This window comes from Rutilus rutilus (assembly GCF_951802725.1).
Source record: "Rutilus rutilus genome assembly, chromosome: 21".
NCBI classification, from domain to species: Eukaryota; Metazoa; Chordata; class Actinopteri; order Cypriniformes; family Leuciscidae; genus Rutilus; species Rutilus rutilus.
Window position 1 is genome coordinate 33,989,218 of NC_140226.1, and position 20,021 is coordinate 34,009,238.

The window sequence follows — 20,021 nt, forward strand, 5'->3', positions numbered from 1 at the left end:
AACATGTCTGTGCACGGGCGTAATTTCCTATGGGGACAGGGGGGACATGTCCCCCCCACTTTTCAAAATCGCGTTTGTGTCCCCCCCACTTTCCAAATCGTTATGATGATTTTTTTTTTTTTTTTCGCACACCGTCATCGCCACGGAGGAGCAGGACAAAGAAAGCCTGTGCCGATGCGAGCTGCCGCGTCCAGGAACGTCGCGTCCACACTCTAAAAATAGCTCAATGAAAGTTCTAATGAGCAGGGAGCGCTCCTGACACACGCACACGACGCACAGACAGCGCGCCAGAATCGAATTACTGCATAAGGTGCATCTACGCGGGTTCACGCAGGGGCGTAATTCGTGAAATGCACTCCCGCTGGTTGAGCGCGGTAAAGTTCGTTTTGGGTTCGATATTAGCAGGACATTTGTTCTACAGGGTCGGTAGTCTAACAAAGATATCAATAGCAAGATTAGTTTTAACATTATGTGACCATTGTATATCGACATGATGAAAATATTCATTCAAAATCATTCGTGCATTAATGCTGCATAATTGATAATGCTTTGACGCGTTTCCACAGCACACAATGCTTAAGGGAATGTCTGCCAATTCCACCAACTGCGTTAAACGTAGCCTATAATTTCTATTATTTAAAATTACTTTTAACATTTAAAAACAGATGTTTTCAAATTCCAAAGCTTGCAGAAGGTTCCTAATGGCAATACTGACTTAGGCTACAGGTAGCCTTGAGTAAATTAACTTGTCTAAGAAAATGATTCATAAAACGTATAAATATCAGTTGAGCCTATGTTTACTTTCGTCACTGACACAGACGGAAATGAAAAGACTATCAGTCTAAGTTCAGCTTTAGGAGGGGAAGAAATAGGCCAGGATAAGAATACTGAGAGAATAAGAAATATGAAGATGAGGAGAGAGCAGGTATTGACAAATAATCTAATGACAAGGTTTTAAATAGCCTATTTCTTATAATTTTTTGGCCTTCAAAAGTCCTAAATTACACATATGTAGGTCAAAGAAATCCAAATTTTCTCGGGGGAGCATGCCCCCGAACCCCCCTAACTATGGGGGCCTTGAGTCTTGATGCCCAGCAGGGCACAGGAAAATGTTAATCCGGCCCTGGGTAAATATGACATTTATTATGGGTTTAAGTGAGGATTGTTTAAAGTTCACTTAAATTAAGTTGTTATATTTTTGAAGCCTAATAAATATTTAAAATTTGGGGGAAAAAATAATTTTCATCGAGACATCGGTAGCTATATTAATATCAGTGATACAGGCCTTCATTCATAAAAATATGCTATTAAACAATTATTTAAAATATACTGTCTTTATGTTGTTTCTACATTACAGTGGAAATTGAGTCTCACTTTATTTCAATTTTATTTACACACAAAACATTAATAGTGAACATTTTTGACTTTATAAAATGATTCTCTCACGTCTTGGCAATCGGCCCCTATTGAACAATAAAAAAGTAAGACATCTTTTTGTTATACATAGTTTAGTAGCCTACTATTCTTTTTGGCAGAATTTATCATTTTAATCAACTTAATTATTTTCAAAATTATTATTATTAATTATTTTGTATCACCATAGTCCCTAAATGTATGTAAATGCAGGAAATGGGATTCAAATAGAAAAAATGTTCCCCCGTTTTGTGTCCCCCCCACTTCTCAAACCAAAGTTACACCCTTGTGTCTGTGTATGCGATTTTGAGATGCGTTACCTGTCAAACATCATTCATCCTTGCTTTCGTAATTTTGTTAAATATTTTTATATACAAATCTTTATATGATGGTTTTTTTATTCCTAAGTTGCTATTCATTTTTATGCAATTTATTTTGTTCTGTAGATGAAAAAATGTAACTGTATCCTATTAATTTGGAATAGCAGAGATATCTCCCATAAAAAAAAAAAAAAGTATCAAATAGACCCATTTTATTTTGGTCTGCAGTTTAATAAAAGTTCATTAGAAAAAAAATGGTATTAACAGATTTTAAAAACAGCGTTACACATGATTAGGAAATTAAACTTATCATTAAATCAGGCGGTTACGGCAAAAAGAAAGGGAAACATCGGACCTTATGAAAAAAAAAGTCATCAACATTTAGCATTCTTGCAATCACCAAAGTGGGTTCTGTTCCGTTCAATTGTATTCAACAGTTCTCCTCGTGAAACGAAATTCTTGATAAGAACAGTGTGGAAATTATTTGCAACACTAACAAAACAGCAAAGCAAATGTTTTGAACATTAGAAAAGAACATTAGTAAAGCTCAAACTAACCAAACTAAAACCTTGAATCCCTGAATCGCAGGCTATCATTTAATAAAGTGCAGCCAAACTCAGCATGATTTGTTTACAGTGTATGTCGGCAGTGTTGTCTCCGGCGGGGCGTGTTGGGGGCGGGGCTTGGGTAGATGATATTATCGGATATCACAATATTTTTAAGCCGATTTATCAATCAAATATTTTTTACATATCGCTCAGCCCTACGATAAACATAAACATAAAATGTAAAAACAGATGTAACAGTTCAAAATGTGTTTACATTTTGAGAAGAAGGCTATGTAAACAGTAGTTTTGCATAATTTGAATCTGCTACGGCAGCAGGGAAGATGTGCGGGCATTAATTTGCTTTGTTTTAATTTTATGTTTGGTTTTGACCTAAAACCTTCCCCGTTCAGATGGTAATACACAAATATGGACATGTTCACATTCAAGCATTTCATACAGTTTGTCCTTTTACACCAGATTTAGTTAACATTCACAACTGACAGTCGTGACCTAACTATGATTATCATTCACCGCCCATTTCGAGTCAGTCTAGTGAATTCAGTGAATCGATAACTTGAGCTTTACTCTGACCGGATAATTTGAATAAGTGAGTTGTTGACTTCGAGAACAGATGCAATCAGATGAGCTTGTGACAACTTTTTCAGTTCAAAATAACGAGGAACAACATGTTTTTATGAGATGTAATAAAAATGTACGATTTAATGCTTTGGAATGCAGTGAAGTAAACGTTTTTCCAAAATAAAAATACTCTTAAAATATACTTAAGTGCAGTAATAAAGTAAAAAATACTTTGTTAGTGTCCACCACTGAGAGCAACATACTTATCTGGCGTGAAGCACAACAGACGATCATCAGCCACAGCAAATTTTGCTTTTGTCGAGACATAATTCCCCCAAAACAGCCTGAGAGAGACACAAGAGTTGAGTTTTCTTTTCTACAGATATTGGTAGTAAATCTTAAAGAATTTTCTTAATTCATTCTTGAGATGAAACATCCACAGTCCAAGAGGAGAGAGAGTTTCATCCGTTCACATATGAAGCCGTATGATTATGATCTGCAGCTCAGAGCCGCTGTAACAATGGCATACAGTTACTTTGCAGACATGCAAATCATGTTTTTGTGGCTTTAACTGTGAATTTCAGTATTCATTTACTTTCAGGTCCAGTTTATCAAGTCACATTTGTTCACAATGTATACAATTATATTTAATAATAGTAGAAACAAGATGCCAATGAAAGCATAACCTTTATTATTAGACAATATTTATATTTCTTAGACAATATTTAGATTATTTTGCTATAGTTAGATTCAGACTCCTATACAGAAAATGTTGTTTTAACAGAAAAATAATAATTTCATGTGTTGTTTATAAAGTTTGTGACTTTCTTTCCTTTCAGTAAATGGCACTTGCTGTGATATTTTGTCACCTAATGAATGATATTCACATATTTACACGTTTGACTAATTTGAATAAATGTTTTTGGAGCCACTGAAAGTCCATCATGATGACGAAATTGTACTATCTTCATTACAATCACATGAGAGGCTCTCAGAGATATATAACGCATTAAAACCACATTAAATAATGCAGAAGTCATTAGCTGATTGTCAGTGTTTGCGTGGCAACATATTCAATAACCAAATATGTTCCACATCTGAGTGTGTGAACAAGGAAATATCTGAATCCTTAGGCGTGTGACTTTAGTTTCATCCTGAAGATGTAAATTTGTTTTCTCTCAACCTCTTTTAGTAGTTTGTGTCTCTCTGACACGCATGTGCTCAAACAAACAGGACAGCAGGATGATTATAACATTGATAAATCTAATATCGCTGATATTCAGCACAATTCAATCCTCCCACAATAACAGACGGTTTCAGTAATGATCATCACAGATATTTGACCCCGTGATTTCAATACTTTAAACTAAAGCTTCAACGCGTGCACACAAAAATGACAAAATGCTTTCTTGGAGAGTATTCACTAGGGCTGCACGATTTGGGGATTTAAAAAAAATAATAATTAAACAAATGAAATAAATATATGTACAAATGTTGTGCTTGTTTGTTTGTAGGGCTGCACAATTTTGCCCAACATTTTGTTTTTATATATTAATGTCTAATAATAATAATAATTATTATTACTATTATTATTATTATTATTATTATTATTGCTAAATGAAAATATTAAACAAAAAAATAAATATTGATATTGTTATAACACTTTCATTATCTAAAATAAAAAAAATATTTAAAAATAAATCTAACATAATAAAAAAATAATAATATTTTTATTTTACAGAGAACTTATTTTATGAAAAACTGCAGGGTTACCTGCAGGCAGCCTTTGAGTATAAATCATTAGAAAAGTCTAAGGATTTATTATAAAATATTATATTATTATGATAAAAATCTGTGACAATATTTATTTTCTTTTTTTTTGTCAGGAGGTATGCAAAATCAAAAACAGTCCATGTCTTAATATGAAATATGATTTGGATGAATTGGGTAGGTCTAACATAAAGAAATCAAATGTAAAATATAGCCTAACTGGATAGTCAAGTCCAGTCACCTTTATTTATATAGCGCTTTTTACAATACAGATTGTATCAAAGCAGCTTCACAGTGATAACATAAAAATAATACAACAAAGTTTGTTTCTAGAAGAAAATTGCGTCATCGTCCACCTTAAGGTATTGAAGACTTTTTATGATCTTACATTTTAAGTGATCCGCAGGGATTTTTTCATCGCACACGTGCTCCAAACTACATTTTACAGTTCGCACACATCTATTTTTAGTCGCAAATGCAAGTGAAATGGTCGCACTGTCGAGCCCTGTATGGTGCGATGATGTATAATAAATATGCAAATGTATTTGGCCGTGTGACACCACTGATCCTGTAATATCAATGTGGCAATCAAAAAGAACCGTTTGTTGATTAAATAAATGCTTTGTTTATAATGAGGAGGACGTTTTAAGCTCTGATGTTTTAATGGTACAAATTCCTCTTATATATCATGAGCTTGGCAAATTTGATTTGTCATGTCATGACCCATTTAAAATAGCTGTTTTCTATATGAATGTATTGTAAAATGTACAAGTGTTTGAAGTGTTCAAAGCTGAATTTCCAGCATCACTTCAGTCTCACATGATCCTTCAGAAATCATTCTAATATGCTGATTTTCTGCTCAAGAAACATTTATGATTATTGTCAATGTTGAAAACAGTTTCCTTTTTTTCAGGAGTCTTTGATGAATAGAGTTTAAAAGAATATGATTTATTAGTAGCGTGAGTTTGCCTGGAAGTGTCATTTAAAAACGTGTCATCAACAGGTGAAATTCTCAACTCATTCAACTGGATAGAAGTTTATTAGTCAATGTGAATCACAAGTATTGAGTCAATAGCTGGTTGTAATTGCAACTACATGTCACACTGAGCCGAATATAGATGATCTCATTCACATCTTCAACTCCAACTTCAGAAACTGTTACACTGCAATTTCACAGCGCCCTCTAGTGTTACACAAGCCTATATCACTATCATAAATGCATATCAAATACATAACTACTGCAAACAAACTTAAGAAAGTTTAAAATTAGAAACATTTAGAAGCCTACCATTGATATATTTTTGTAGAAAGACTAAATCAAATATTGAATATAATGCACACATTCATGCCATTATGGAGGCAATAGTACAAATATCACAATGCAGTTTAAAAGAAACAATATTATTTTTGTTTAGCCGTCATTTAAAGCCTTAAAGTCTAGATGAAAATGGCATTATAATTATTTGAAACAAAACCCTTTTTACTTTACATTTTTACAACTAGTAGCCTACATCAAGAATTAATGTTCATTGCACAATTTAGACATTCAAAAGTCACACAATATATATTTCATAACTAGGGTTACAGTTACCCTGAACTTACAAAACGAGAAAAAATAGCTACTTGTGAAGTAGCTTCCAGTGATGGATCAAGTAGGCCTACATGTTAAATTAACTTTGGTTTAAAATGTCTTAAAAGCTAGTGATCCCACTTATGATCCCATTATGAGTTATTATACAACACCGTACAACATCTTAGACAGAGATTATTATTAAACATGACTAGTATTCTGACATTCTTCTGTTGACTTATCAGCTGTCTAAGAGAAAACATGGGTTTCTGTCTTAATTAGACTCATCATAAACATTTTCCACAGTATTAATTCTGGATTGAACGATGGTTGTGGTGGAGCCGGACCTTTCTGGATCATCAGAGAAATGACCTTCTATGTCCTTGTGAATGCGGTAGTAATACAGGAAGAGGAAAAACCCTGAAAAAAACCCAAAATTATTTCTACAAATTCTGCCGCCTTAAATACATTTCACAGATTTAAAGTTGTTTGCTTGATTTTAAAACTGTAATCAAAATCTCATTATAAACCCTTATAATTAATTATATATTTTATTTATTTATTTATTTATTTTTACAATAAAAAAATTGTTAATGAATGAATTCAAATAATTTGCTGAAATCTGTTAGAAAAATAGGAGCATTCTATTAAACCAGATGTAATGATGCATGTGATTGTTTCTCACCCTGAAACGAGTTCAACGCAGTGAAGATGTAAAATGAGGGAATGAGCATCTCTCCATAACTGAAGAACGCCACAGCCCACGTCAGGCCGAAGAGCAGGAACAAACTCAACACCATCATGAGCTGCTTTCTGAATGTGCTTCTCTTGCCGGCAGGCGCTCTTATGCGTCGGGATTGGACAACCCTAGTTAAGATGGTGATGAAGATTCCAGTCGTGAAGATGAAAACTAAGATGTAGTAGCCAATGTTCACTATGTAGTGAATGAAAGGATCTGTAATCCAGCACCTATAATTAGAAGGGAGTGAAGTATAATTAAGGCGAGACACTACAGGTGAATAGGGTAACATTTTTAAATAGATATCACCATGAAACTTCCTCAGTTGATTACTTACACAAGTATATAAAAAAAAGTAGGGATGCACCGATCCACATTTTTTCACTTCCGATCCGATCCCGATACCTGAATTTGGATATTGGCCGATACCGATACTATTCCGATACCAGAGCTGTGTTTGCTTTAATATTATTATTATCATTTTTGTATATTATATATGATGCTGAAATAAACTTCTCTCAACAGGCAAGTAATAATATGTTATGTATGCATGTATGTCCCAAAAGGCAACTTGAGGTAAGTAAGTTATAAGGTCAGAAAAGGAAGTCAGAAAAACAGGAAATCCTGTTAACAGGAAAAATCCCATTCTGAAAACAAATATGCAACTGGGGTTTCAAATTGATTGTCATGTCAATATTTATTACATTCCCAAAATGTCAAATACTTGCGTCTTGAAATATAAGAAAAGTGCAAGTGTAAACATCTTACACACACACTATTCTGAAGGGTGATCCTCGCTCGCTCCGATGCGGTATGCTCGATCAACATCAGCATCGTGCAAACAAACAAGCGGATTTTGCCTCAGACGCGCGTCGATTTCGCTTAAAACTTTTGCTTTTTACGCACGTCAGTTTTTCTCTGGATGCGCAAATGGATTCAAAATATTCAAGCGTCCAACTAGACGCGAATTTGGCGCGCTATATTCGCGTTTGGTGTGAACGCACAGTAACGTGGTGCTTTTTAAAATGTTTGATTGCGTTCGTTGTGTTGTACGACGCGAGGGAGCTTCAAAGGACTCATTGCATCATTGCAAACATTGCATTTTGCTGTCTTGCTCTGCGGTGTTTCCAGTGTGAAGTATATCCACACAGCGGACGTTGTTGGCTAGCCGCAAACTGCGGAATGGATTTCCTGAGCGGGGAGCGTGTCTCATAACTCTGTGTCTCATTGAGCCGCGCCTCCATTCAAGAAATCCATTCCGCAGTTTGCAGACAGCTAACAGACTAGCCGGCGGGAATCACTTTTGGAGTCATTTCAGCAGACGTTAAAGCGAGCAGACATGACTCATGGATATCGGATATCTCCGCAGGTTGGATCGGGAAAATCCGATACGTGAATTACGCTGGTATCTTGTCCGATACCGATACTGGATCGGATCGGCCCCATCCCTAAAAAAAAGTATTACAAGGTTTAGAAATTTGTATGTTTAATTATGCAAATTAGGCATTATCTCATTAAATATGCACGATTTTGCATATATTTTCGGTAGATAGATCTGAACATATGATAAAGCCAGGTGTAAAATTCTTTTTTCATTTTGTTTACACACAAGATGAAAATAAAAACTCAGAGGGATTTCAGGATATATGCTTTCATTACCTAGGAAATCAAAATATACTGTCCATAGCCATAAAAAATTTATTTTTCGCCATATTTTTGTTGATTACAATGTCACATAAATCAGGCCAGGAATGATTTATTAAAAAATCCCTCTGAAAATATCTTCAGAATACTGCTAAGTGTATAACTGGAAAGTTTGGTGTACACAGGTGCTACATAGGCTGAGAAGTATGTACTGGAGAATGACCAAAAAAAGCAAAAAAATCATTTTGAGAAAACGGCAGTTAAAGAGTTAAACAGCTCTAAATGAGAAATTGTCCTTAACTTTAAATCCCCCTTTGGACATTCACGATTGGTTACTGATAGAAAGGAAATGCCCATATTTGGGTTACATAGCGTTGTGCAGGAGACTTTACAATGATCCCGGTCATGACAGACTTAAGTAAACAGACGGAGCTCGGCGTGTCGCGTTTGAATGCTAACTTCCTGGTAAATTCGGGAGAAACTTACTGCCGCAAGTAAACAAAATGTAATAAAATAAACATCTTAATGTATATTTTCAACGTTTTCTTTATAGCAGCTTGAAAGAACACATACTGAAGGAGTAAACTAGCCCAAAATCTCCAAACTGACCACTGCATAAAAAATCGATATTTTTGCCTGCCGTGTCTCGCCTTAAGACAATTAAAAGACACTTAAAGCATGCCCCTGTTATGCTTTTTCAGATATTTCCGTTCATGTAGTGTGTGTAACGTAGCTGACATGGAGCAGACGAAGACGATGGGAAAGAGAACCCAAGTGCAGTTTATTTACAATAGTGAAGATCCAAAACCGTAAAACAAAACCATTAACCCTAACTTAATCTTGACATAAAACTAAACAAACTATGAACTTAAATATAAACAATGGCCTGGCACATGGACCTCCAGAAGCATGGAAACAACATAATAGTAGTGGCTGAGGCCATGAGACGTGGAGCAGGGGCTGAGACCGTGAGATGTGGAGCAGGGACTGAGACCATGAGAAGTGGAGCAGTGGCTGAGACCGTGAGACGTGGAGCAGTGGCTGAGACTGTGAGACGTGGAGCAGGTGAGACGTGGAGCAGTGGCTGAGACCGTGAGACGTGGAGCAGTGGCTGAGACCGTGAGACGCGGAGCAGTGGCTGAGACCATGAGACGCGGAGCAGTGGCTGAGACCGTGAGACGCGGAGCAGGGGCTGGAGCAGTGGCTGAGACTGTGAGTAGCGAAGCAGTGGCTGGGACCATGAGTTGTGGAGCAGTTGCTGAGACAGTGAGACGTGGAGCAGTGGCTGAGACCGTGAGACGTGGAGCAGTGGCTGAGACCGTGAGTTGTGGAGCAGTTGCTGAGACCGTGAGTTGTGGAGCAGTGGCTGAGACAGTGAGACGTGGAGCAGTGGCTGAGACCGTGAGACGTGGAGCAGTGGCTGAGACCGTGAGACGTGGAGCAGTGGCTGAGACCGTGAGACGCGGAGCAGTGGCTGGGACCGTGAGTTGCGGAGCAGTGGCTGAGACTGTGAGTTGTGGAGCAGTGGCTGGGACCTTGAGACGTGGAGTAGTGGCTGGAACCATGAGACGTGGAGCAGTGGCTGACCATGAGACGTGGAGCAGTGGCTGATACCGTGAGTTGTGGAGCAGTGGCTGATACCGTGAGTTGTGGAGCAGTGGCTGAGACCTGAAGATGTAGAGCAGTGGCGGGCCTGGATCATAGGGTGAAGGACCACACTGTGTTGGGGCCAGTCGAGATGGAAACCACCAAGGTGGCGCTGGTAGAACTGGAGACCACCATGGCAGATTATACAGAACTAAATACAAATGCCTCTTTTGGGGGAAGTGTATGCAGCTCACACACACCAGATTGGGAACTCAAGTCTTTGAGTATGATGCTACAAGCTTGGTACACCCATTTTTGGGCAGTTTCTCCCATTCTTCCATGCAGAACCTCTCAGGTTGGATGGTAAGCGTTTGTGCACAGCCATTTTCAGATCTCTCCAGAAATGTTCAATCGGGTTCAAGTCTGGGCTCTGACTAGACCACTTAAGGACATTCACAGAGTTGTCCCTTAGTCACTCCTTTGTTTTCTTGGCTGTGTGCTTAGGGTTGTTGTTCTGTTGGAAGATGAACCGTCGCCCCAATCTGAGGTCCAGAGCACTCTGGAGCAGGTTTTCATCAAGGATATCTCTATACATTGCTCCATTCATCTTTCCCTCGATCCCGACTAGTCTCCCAGTTTATTCCGCTGAAAAAAATCCCCACAGCATGATGCTGCCACCACCATGCTTCACTGTAGGGATGGTATTGGCCAGATGATGAGCGGTGCCTGGTTTTCTCCAGACATGATGCTTGCCATTAACCCTCTGGGGTCGACAAACGCGCCTGCGCGTTTTGCTGGATTTTCTTCACATTGTAGCACAATAAACTTAAATTACTCCGTCATTTATGGTCATACAGAAAAAAGAAATATGAAAAAAGAATCTGTGCTATTTCTACTCTTGTATGTGTCCACTTACAATCAAATCAAAACATTGTGCTTTTGTAAAATAAAGAAAATAAACAGGGTGTGCGTTCTGCCTCTCCGCCTCCCTGAACTTTTTTTTCTTGAGCACGTCTATAAACTGAAACAAAACTCAGCGAATACTATTCACACATTTGAGCCATATATCTTTATAATCATTTAAGTGTGTACTTTTAAATGATCGGATTCAAACTGAAAACAAATATTCTCTGCTTAAGTCATTTGTATAAAACCAACAAGATGTCCAGCTTCTCAAACGCTTGCTCATTATTTTTAATTTGACCACGCCCACACGCGCAAAAGAGATTGACATGCAAATCGTCCTCGCCTCACACGAACGCGCTCGTTACCTCAAAAACAAAGCACCAAACTTCACCAAAGTCTCTGCTTTTCGTCGAGTTCGGAAGACACGCCGTGAGCTTACATTGGATTTACCTCAGAAGAAGAACGCGATTTGAAGACAAGAAAGATGTAAGGTAAGAAATTCTTAATTATTAGTTTGTTATTGTTGCATAAACTTCACATTGCAGTTGAACCGTTACTGTGTTTGTGGATATCTGCTCAAACGTAGATATGTATAATATGGTAACCATAATGTATCATATTTTGGAGCGAGCTCTGCTTTTGAATGTATCATATTTTGGAGCGCGGTCTGCGTTTGAATGTTTCATATTTTGGAGCGCGCCATGCGTTTGAAAAGCAAAACGCACCAAACAATAGGCTTCATGTTTTTATATTGTAATCAATATATTTTTCTCTAGCGTAGTTGTTACTGAAATCTTTTGGAAGACTTAATTTATTCTTATTATTATTTTATGCAGCACTGCACGTAGCCTATGCCTACAAGGCACAACAAACCTGGTGTTCATTATTGTTGGAAACATTTGTGTGTGTGTGTGTGTGTGTGTGTGTGTGTGTGTATTCTGTGAATTTTAAAAATTTTAACCAGAAAAATCTAAAATCGATTCCCAATATCGTGCAGCTATAGTTTCTCTTGATATCAGTATGTTCAGTTTTTATTTTTATTTTTTTTTTATTTTTTTTATACAGGGCCCAGATGCCACTGAGTCCTGCTGACTTCAACATTCACATGAGTCTCTGTACATGAACATGGTAAAGTGAAAATCAAACACCTTGGAAATTAAAGGTATGTACAATGTTTTTAGGAATGGCACAAAGGTCTCTGTCTTTGGATCATTGTTTTCAATAGTGTGCTTTTTGTCATTTGTTGTGTATCTTTGGATTATGTTGTAAATAAATCCAAACAATCAAAAAGCCATTCTTTTTTTAATTTCCTCATTCTTTGTGCAAGGTTGCTCAGAATGACAGGGCCTGATAGCTCCTAATAGGGCCATTAGGGGAGTGTCTTTGTCTTTCTCAGGTGTGAAAGCCATGCATATTAATGACGTGATCACGCCTCCCGCATAAAGCTTTCTTACACAAAACACGTCTTAGAGTTTTTAAATAAATATATTGTCTTATCTGAATGAGCAGTCAGGGTGATTTTCACATAGTTTTGGAGAAAATATTCTAGGCTACGTGATACAAATTTCAAAAGTCTTGTGAAGAAATAATCAGTATGGATTTCATGAGCTTATTTCAGTGACAATTATTTTTTGTATTTTCACAAACTACGCATAAACGTCATTATCTCATAACTACAAACTTTTACACACATGCTGCTGATATATTATTGTAGCAGAGTTTGTGCTAAATACAGTGTAATCAGACTTTAGCCATGAAAATGTCACAAGTAACAGAAATAAGCACAAATGTCAGAGCATGTCAGAACACCTCCAGGCCCAGAAAACACCTCAGACCCCAGAGGGTTAAGGCCAAAGAGTTCAATCTTTGTTTCATCAGATCAGTGAATTATCTTTCTCATGGTCTGAGAGTCCTTCAGGTGCCTTTTGGCAAACTCCAGGCAGGCTGTCATATGCCTTTTACTGAGGAGTGGCTTCCATCTGGCCACTCTACCATACATGCCTGATTGGTGGAGTGCTGCAGAGATGGTTGTTCTTCTGGAGAAGAAACGCTGGAGCTCTGTCAGAGTGACCATCGAGTTCTTGGTCACCTCCCTGACAAAGGCCCTTCTCCCCCGATCGCTCAGTTTGGCCGGGCGGCCAGCTCTAGGAAGAGTCATGGTGGTTCCAAACTCCAAATATATAGATGGAGGCCACTGTGCTCATTGGGAACTTCAATGCTGCAGATATTTTTTCTGTACCCTTCCCCAGATCTGTGCCTTGATAAAATCCTGTCTCGGAGGTCTACAGACAATTCTTTGGACTTCATGGCTTGGTTTGTGCTCTGACATACACCTTCTTCTTCTTCTTCTTCTTCTTCTTCTTCTTCTTCTTCTCTTATTTAATGGCGGACTGCAAACAACGTTTGCAAGTCTTTAAAAAATTTAAATAGTGCCTTCCTGGTAATCATTATTCCTTCTCCCTCTCCTTCTGATCCCAATATCCCTACCAAATTCCACTCCCGCCCTGCCTCCTGAACCTTATCTTTAAGCACCCGTCTTTCCACCTCATTCAATGTACAGTACAATATTACATGTTCAACATTTTCTTTAACCCCACAGTTTTCACAGTTCTCACTATTCCTTTTCCCCATTAAAAATAATGTGCCATTCAGTCCTGTATGATCCACTCTCAATCTTGTCATTACAATTTCCTCTCATCTGGTCTTTTCCATGTAATTCTTTATACTGACAATTTTTTGTATTTTATAATATCTCCTACCTTTCCTGTCTTCCTCCCACCATTTCTGCCATATTTCAAGTCCTTTCTTCTTAACCACTGCTTTACCTTTGCCTTTTCCTAGTGGAATTGCAATTATTATTATTACCTTTAGTAGTGCCTCTTTAGCCAGTTTGTCTGCTATCTCGTTCCCTTTAACCCCCTCATGTGCTGGCACCCAACAAAACTACATCTGTGCCACCCCGATGTAATCTAAATAAACTGTGAAAAAGTTCTATTAGTAGATCTTCTCTTACTGATGTCATTGACTGAATACTTTTTATGACTGCTAACGAGTCTGTGCATAGTACCACCCTATCAGGTCTGACCTCTTCAACCCACTGTAGTGCAATAATGGCTGCCACTATTTCTGCTGTATACAGATAACCAATCAGATAGTCTTTTGGAGAGATTTATTTTAAATTCTGGGATATATATTCCAACTTCCGCACATTCCTGTTTGTTCTTGGATCAGTCTGTGTAAATCTTTAAATAATTATAATAACTGTTTCTTATGTACATGCTTGTTTTAACTCCCACTTCTCCACTCTCTTTTCTTTTCCAAGATATTAATATCAACCGTTACTTCTGGAAAAAGCCATAGTGGAATACTACTAACTGGTTTGGCTGTGGTGAAATCTAAGGCTTCCATTTCATATTCCCTCACTCTCATTTCCCTTGTCCATCCAAACCCAAGCCCCTGAAACTTGGAATACTCCCAGCATTCCTGTATTGTTTCTTTTGCTAGGTTTTCTTTCCCACTTCCTTTTAATCTGATCCAATATGCCATTGCCAGTTTCTGTCTTCTTAACTCCAGTGGTATCTCTCCTGCTTCTATGAGTATAGCATTAATGGGGGTTGTCTTAACTGCTCCGATACATACACGTAATGCTCTATATTGTAATCTATACATTTTTCCCAATATTGTTTTTGCCGCTGCAATTAACGACTGCCTTGCAGCACCCCAGTCACATCCAGCCACAGCTCTCAGAAGGTTTATAACTTTTTTGCATTTAGTGTCCAAGTGCTTTATATGTGTTTTCCATGTACACCTACTATCAAACCATAGTCCCAAGTACTTAAATTCATTTACCTCTGACATACACTGTTAACTGTGGGACCTTATATAGTCAGGTGTGTGCCTTTCCAAATCATGCCCAATCAACTGAATTTACCAATCAAGTTGTAGAAACATCTCAAGGATGATCATTGGAAACAGGATGCACCTGAGCTCAATTTTGAGTGTCATGGCAAAGGCTGTGAATACTTATGTACATGTGATTTTTTTTTTTTTCGTTTTTTATTGTTAATACATTTCCAAAGATTTCAAACACACGTTGTCATTATGGGGTATTGTTTTTTTCTGGAAAATTTTTTTTTAATCCTTTTTTGAAGGCTCTAACATAACAAAATGTGGGAAAAGTGAAGTGCTGTGAATACTTTCCTGATGCACTGTATGTGACAGTGTGTATTAGAGCTGTTTGTGAATGTAAAAGGTTTGCAAAGTTTCAAAGATCAAACTGCAGTTAAACGGAGTAATTGTCTCCCAAAAGAAAGAATCGATTTTGAACCGCCTGCAATGAGTCATCAATAATTCCAATCTCACTTCCTGCTCAAACCTACGTAGGTTTAACTAATTTGCATAATGCCAGCCTACGGTCTTCATTGGCTGCCAGCAAACAGCGTCTGTTTTGCCCCACCCTCAAACACTGTAGTTGTATTTGAGATTGGAAGAGTTTGAGTTTTCTGCTGCCAAAGCAAATCCACTTTGATGAGATTGATACAGTAAAACTGGCGCCATTGTTACTGTTCGTATTGCTCTTGTTTCAAGTGCTGAGGAAGAGCTGTAATTCAGATATGCTAATTAAATTTTGGCTTCCAACCAATCAAACCAGACTGGGCCTTGTGACCAATCAGAGCAGAGCAGGCTCTCAGAAAGGTGGAGTTTAGAGAGACTAAATCCTTGATCAAACAGTTTCAGACACTGTTAGAAAAGAGCTGATGCTATAATGGATATTATGAGAAAATTAGTATTTTTTTACCTTGGATACATGTAAACCTGTTTTAGGAGACTCCATAACAAATTTAGGAACCTTTAACGTTTCATAATAGGGGCACTTCGCAAGCTTCATTAATATATTTGCAACAACAGAAAAACGTACATTCTTGATGTTTTTCCAGACGTTGTGTTTATAATCAGTGCTTTATATCCTCCTATTGAAACAACAGCTACGACCATCGGAGCCGGAAATGCTAAAAACACACAGAGATCAGGATTATTATAAAAACCAAAACCATAAAAAACATTTCCATTACTTGACATAAAATAAACTTTAAATTAAAATAAAATGTATATAAAAAAACATTATTTCAGCTAGTTGCCAAGGGAACATTTCTCTTAATGTAATTTAACTTAATGTACTAAATTACTAAAATTCATATTAAAATAGCCTACCAAGTAATGAAGACAAGCTGCTCAAGTAAAGGTCAAAAACAAAGTATCATGACAGGAGTTCATAAGACTTGTGTGCAATATATTTTCTTTTTCGGGTGAACTTGAGTTTACAGTCTGACTTGCTGGTTTTTGTTTTAAAAGGTTTTATTTCTTAAGGCAAAAGTATAACAGGAGTTTTGTTCATATAACTCACTCCAGCCGAACACGGTGATCTTCCTCATGTAGTTTGTGATGGTGACGTTCTGTCTGATGAGCCATAAGTACATATGAAGAGCTTGAATGAAGAACCAGGTGAATGTAGTCAGCATGGAGTAATGCATGAGCAGCGCTATGAAGACACATGCAGCCTTGTCTCCTGTGTTGGCGACGCTCTCATTTGACAAAAAGGATAAATTCAGGAGAAACAAAGCCACAAACATGTTCATCAAGATCTTCGTGGCCTGATTTGATTTGGCTTTCCTGTTCAAATATAAAAACAACCTCTATTTGTAACATTCATTTGCATTTATCCAAAAGAGGAACAAAAGCAGCTGGTCAGAAACTTAAAGTAACTGTATGTTTATATTTTAATATACTTTACCGTAACAGGAAATGCATGAACAGAGCGACGGATAGAAAAAACATGGAGATGCCGCAGCCGATAGAAGAGATGAAGCTCAATGAATCCACATACGGCGCTGTGATGTTTGGATTTACATTTGGAGGAGACTGAGCAGAGAAAACAATGGAAACAACCTTTTTAAAACCCTGTTAGCAAGAATCAGATCTAGAGCTGTCGCTAACAATTATTTTGGTAATCGAGTAATCATTCGTTTATTTTTTGACAATTAATTGAGTAATAGGATATTTTTTGTGGTAATAAAAAGAGACCTAAGCAAATACCTAAGCCTTTAAAATGACTTTAATAATAAAGAGGCAGTAATATTTGGTTCAAATAAAGTATCAAAAGCAAGTAATCTCATGGTTTTATAGAACAACACTGTTAAAATAATATAAACAGTTATCGTATGTACACTACGTATTATAACATATGCCTACAGAAGGGCGCCAACGGCCTGGTGTAGTTACACTTTACAGCTGATCATATCCTTGTGCAATATTAGTCAAATGTTTATTTAAATTTCAATATTTGGCCACTTCTTTGCGATAGAAATGCTACAACCACTGTAATTTCTTAAACATGAATATGTGGATATCAAAACATGCAAACTCCGAGCGAGGGATTAAACTAGGGCTGTAACGATTCCTCGATTAAAGTCGAGTACTCGATTAAAAAAAAAAAAAATCCTCGATTGCAATTTACCCGTGTCAAGTAACCAGCAAAATACCGGAAGTGGCGCATTCCACAGACGAGAATCCATGAACCGCATTATTCATTATTCCATCTCTGCGTGCTGTGAGTTTGTGTGGCTTATATCGTTCATCTGCACGCAGTGTGCGCCATTTCACAAGATTCGTAACGCAACTAATTTGTAAATCTACGCCAAAACAGGATATATAACAGCAGTACTTAAATATCTTTCTGAAATATGCAAATTGTTGTTCATCAATTTCAAAATAAAAGTTTAACCCTTGCACTAAGTCTGGATGTTTTGATGTGCACATGTTCTTGTTCAAGAAACAGCAACTGTTGCGTTTCTATCGTACAGAAGTGACCAAATATTAAAGATTAAGTTGACATTTGAATTAAATTTTGTTTGGCCAATATTAAACAAGGCTTTGATCATGCCTTAGTGTAACCAGGCCGTTGAAGCTCTCTGTGGACATTTGTTTTAGAACGTAATGTACATAAGTTATGTTTATATTAGTTTATATCATATATTTTACATGGTGTAGGCCTATTTTAACAGCGTTGTTCAATAAAACCCATATGATTACTTAACAATAAAGTTCATTTGTTAGCATTAGTTAATGTATTAACCAACATGAACTAACAATGAACAATACATTTGTAACTGTATTTATTAATCTTTGTTAATGTTAGTTTCATGTTTTGTTCATTGTTAGTTCACAGTACATTAATGTTAACATACAAACTTTGATTTTAATAATGTATTAGTAAATGTTGAAATTAATGTTAACTAAGAATAATAAATTAAGTATTGTTCATTCTTAGTATGTTAACTAAGGTAGTTAACTGTTAACTTATGAACCATATTGTAAAGTGTTACCTATTTGTACTTTAAGTAATTTTATAGGCTGTTGTTCACTTGGATCTATTTTTATTACCACAATTTATCCGATTACTCGATTAATCGATGGAATAATCAGTAGAATACTCGATTACTAAAATAGCCGATGGCTACAGCCCTAGTTTAAACTTTTATTTTGAAATCGCAATGAACAGTTTGCGTATTTAGAAACATATTGAGATATTCTCCTGTGTTGGTGGCATAGGTTTATTAATGATTTACCTTACAAATCTGATAAAATGGCGCACATTGCATTCTAGGCTTGCTGTGATAGTCGGTGTTACCAGTTCACTATCCCCTCCCCCCCACTGTCATTTAGATTTTTTTTAGTAACAATTTTTTTTAGTTCAGTTAAAGAACCGACACTTCAATTAAAAACTGAACATGTCTGCTCAATTCAGCGTGAGCCGAATGAGAGTCGCAACACAGATCAGCAGCAGGAGTCAGATTTAATTGATCTCAAGAGTGAGGAGCTGACTGACAAGACGATGGCAGAAGATTTTGTTTCATTGCGAAATGTAAATGATAACAGTTCATGTGGAGCCATGCTGAGGTGCATGTAAATAACGCATTTATCTATTAAACGCATGGCACATATTTATTTAATTGAATTGAAGCCTTTGTGAATTCAAAATAGCGCTATGCCATAGTATGGTTTTTAAGTAAGGGATAATGTAAATCCAGATGGTTGTTCTCTCAAAATAACCCCCGACAGGGTGATGAGGACCCAGACGCGAACTTAAATACCGTATTTAAGTGATATGGTATACAGTCATACCTAATTTTGGATATATTGATTTCCGATTAAACTGTTTTAAAGTCATACCTGTTCGTATCTTATAATCCAACAGTGTGCAAAACAATAGTCACAAAATGGCAGCAGCAGCGTTTGTATGAAACAAGAGAGAGCGAGTCCACGATACTGGATGGCATAATTAAATAACTGTACAAAAAATATTGATTCGACTGAGTTTTTAATAATTTATTAGCTCACCAAATGCAAAACTTCCAGGAAGAAAAAACGTTACTAGCAATATATAGCGCTGCTGACTTCAGTGACCCGGATGAGCCTGTGTTTCTGTTTTCAGAGGTTGTTATTTGTAGTGGAGCGGCTAAGTGCTTATGTTTGGCAGAATTGTTCATTTTATGATACAAGCGTGAAAATTGGCATGAGCAGTAGGGATGCACCGAAATGAAAATTCTTGGCCGAAACCGAAAACCGAAAAAGAGGAAACCAAGGCCGAAAACCGAAAACCGAAACACCGAAAGAAATTATGCCAATTATTGTTAGTACCATTGCATTTATGGCTATGACTGTGTACTAAGTTTACTAAAATCAAGGCATTGCAATTGCATAAATTAATATTAAAGTTTCAAAGAATAAATCCAGTAAAATTTTATGCAAATATTTATTTAGCATTTGCAAAGTATAAAATTAAATGTTTAACTTGACCCCACTCATGTGTACATTAAATAATAATGTAAAAGCCTACTGGCCTGGAGAAAGGTTTAAAAATGAAATGTTCTCTCATAAAAACAAAG

The 20,021-nt window shown here is 36.9% G+C and overlaps 1 protein-coding gene across 1 annotated transcript in view; it reads right to left on the bottom strand.

The window, feature by feature from the left end:
* Positions 1–5,645: 5,645 nt before the first annotated feature.
* LOC311280990 (adhesion G-protein coupled receptor G6-like) overlaps positions 5,646–20,021 on the bottom strand; it is a 54,580-nt gene continuing 40,204 nt past the window's right edge. Inside the window, exons 13-17 of the mRNA XM_084393610.1 lie at positions 16,868–16,995; positions 16,481–16,746; positions 15,995–16,085; positions 6,886–7,169; positions 5,646–6,620 (exon numbers count right to left, since the gene is read on the bottom strand). Of these exons, the coding sequence (XP_084249736.1) occupies positions 6,475–6,620; positions 6,886–7,169; positions 15,995–16,085; positions 16,481–16,746; positions 16,868–16,995 (915 nt within the window). The 3' untranslated portion in view covers positions 5,646–6,474. The remainder of the gene's footprint in view (positions 6,621–6,885; positions 7,170–15,994; positions 16,086–16,480; positions 16,747–16,867; positions 16,996–20,021) is intronic.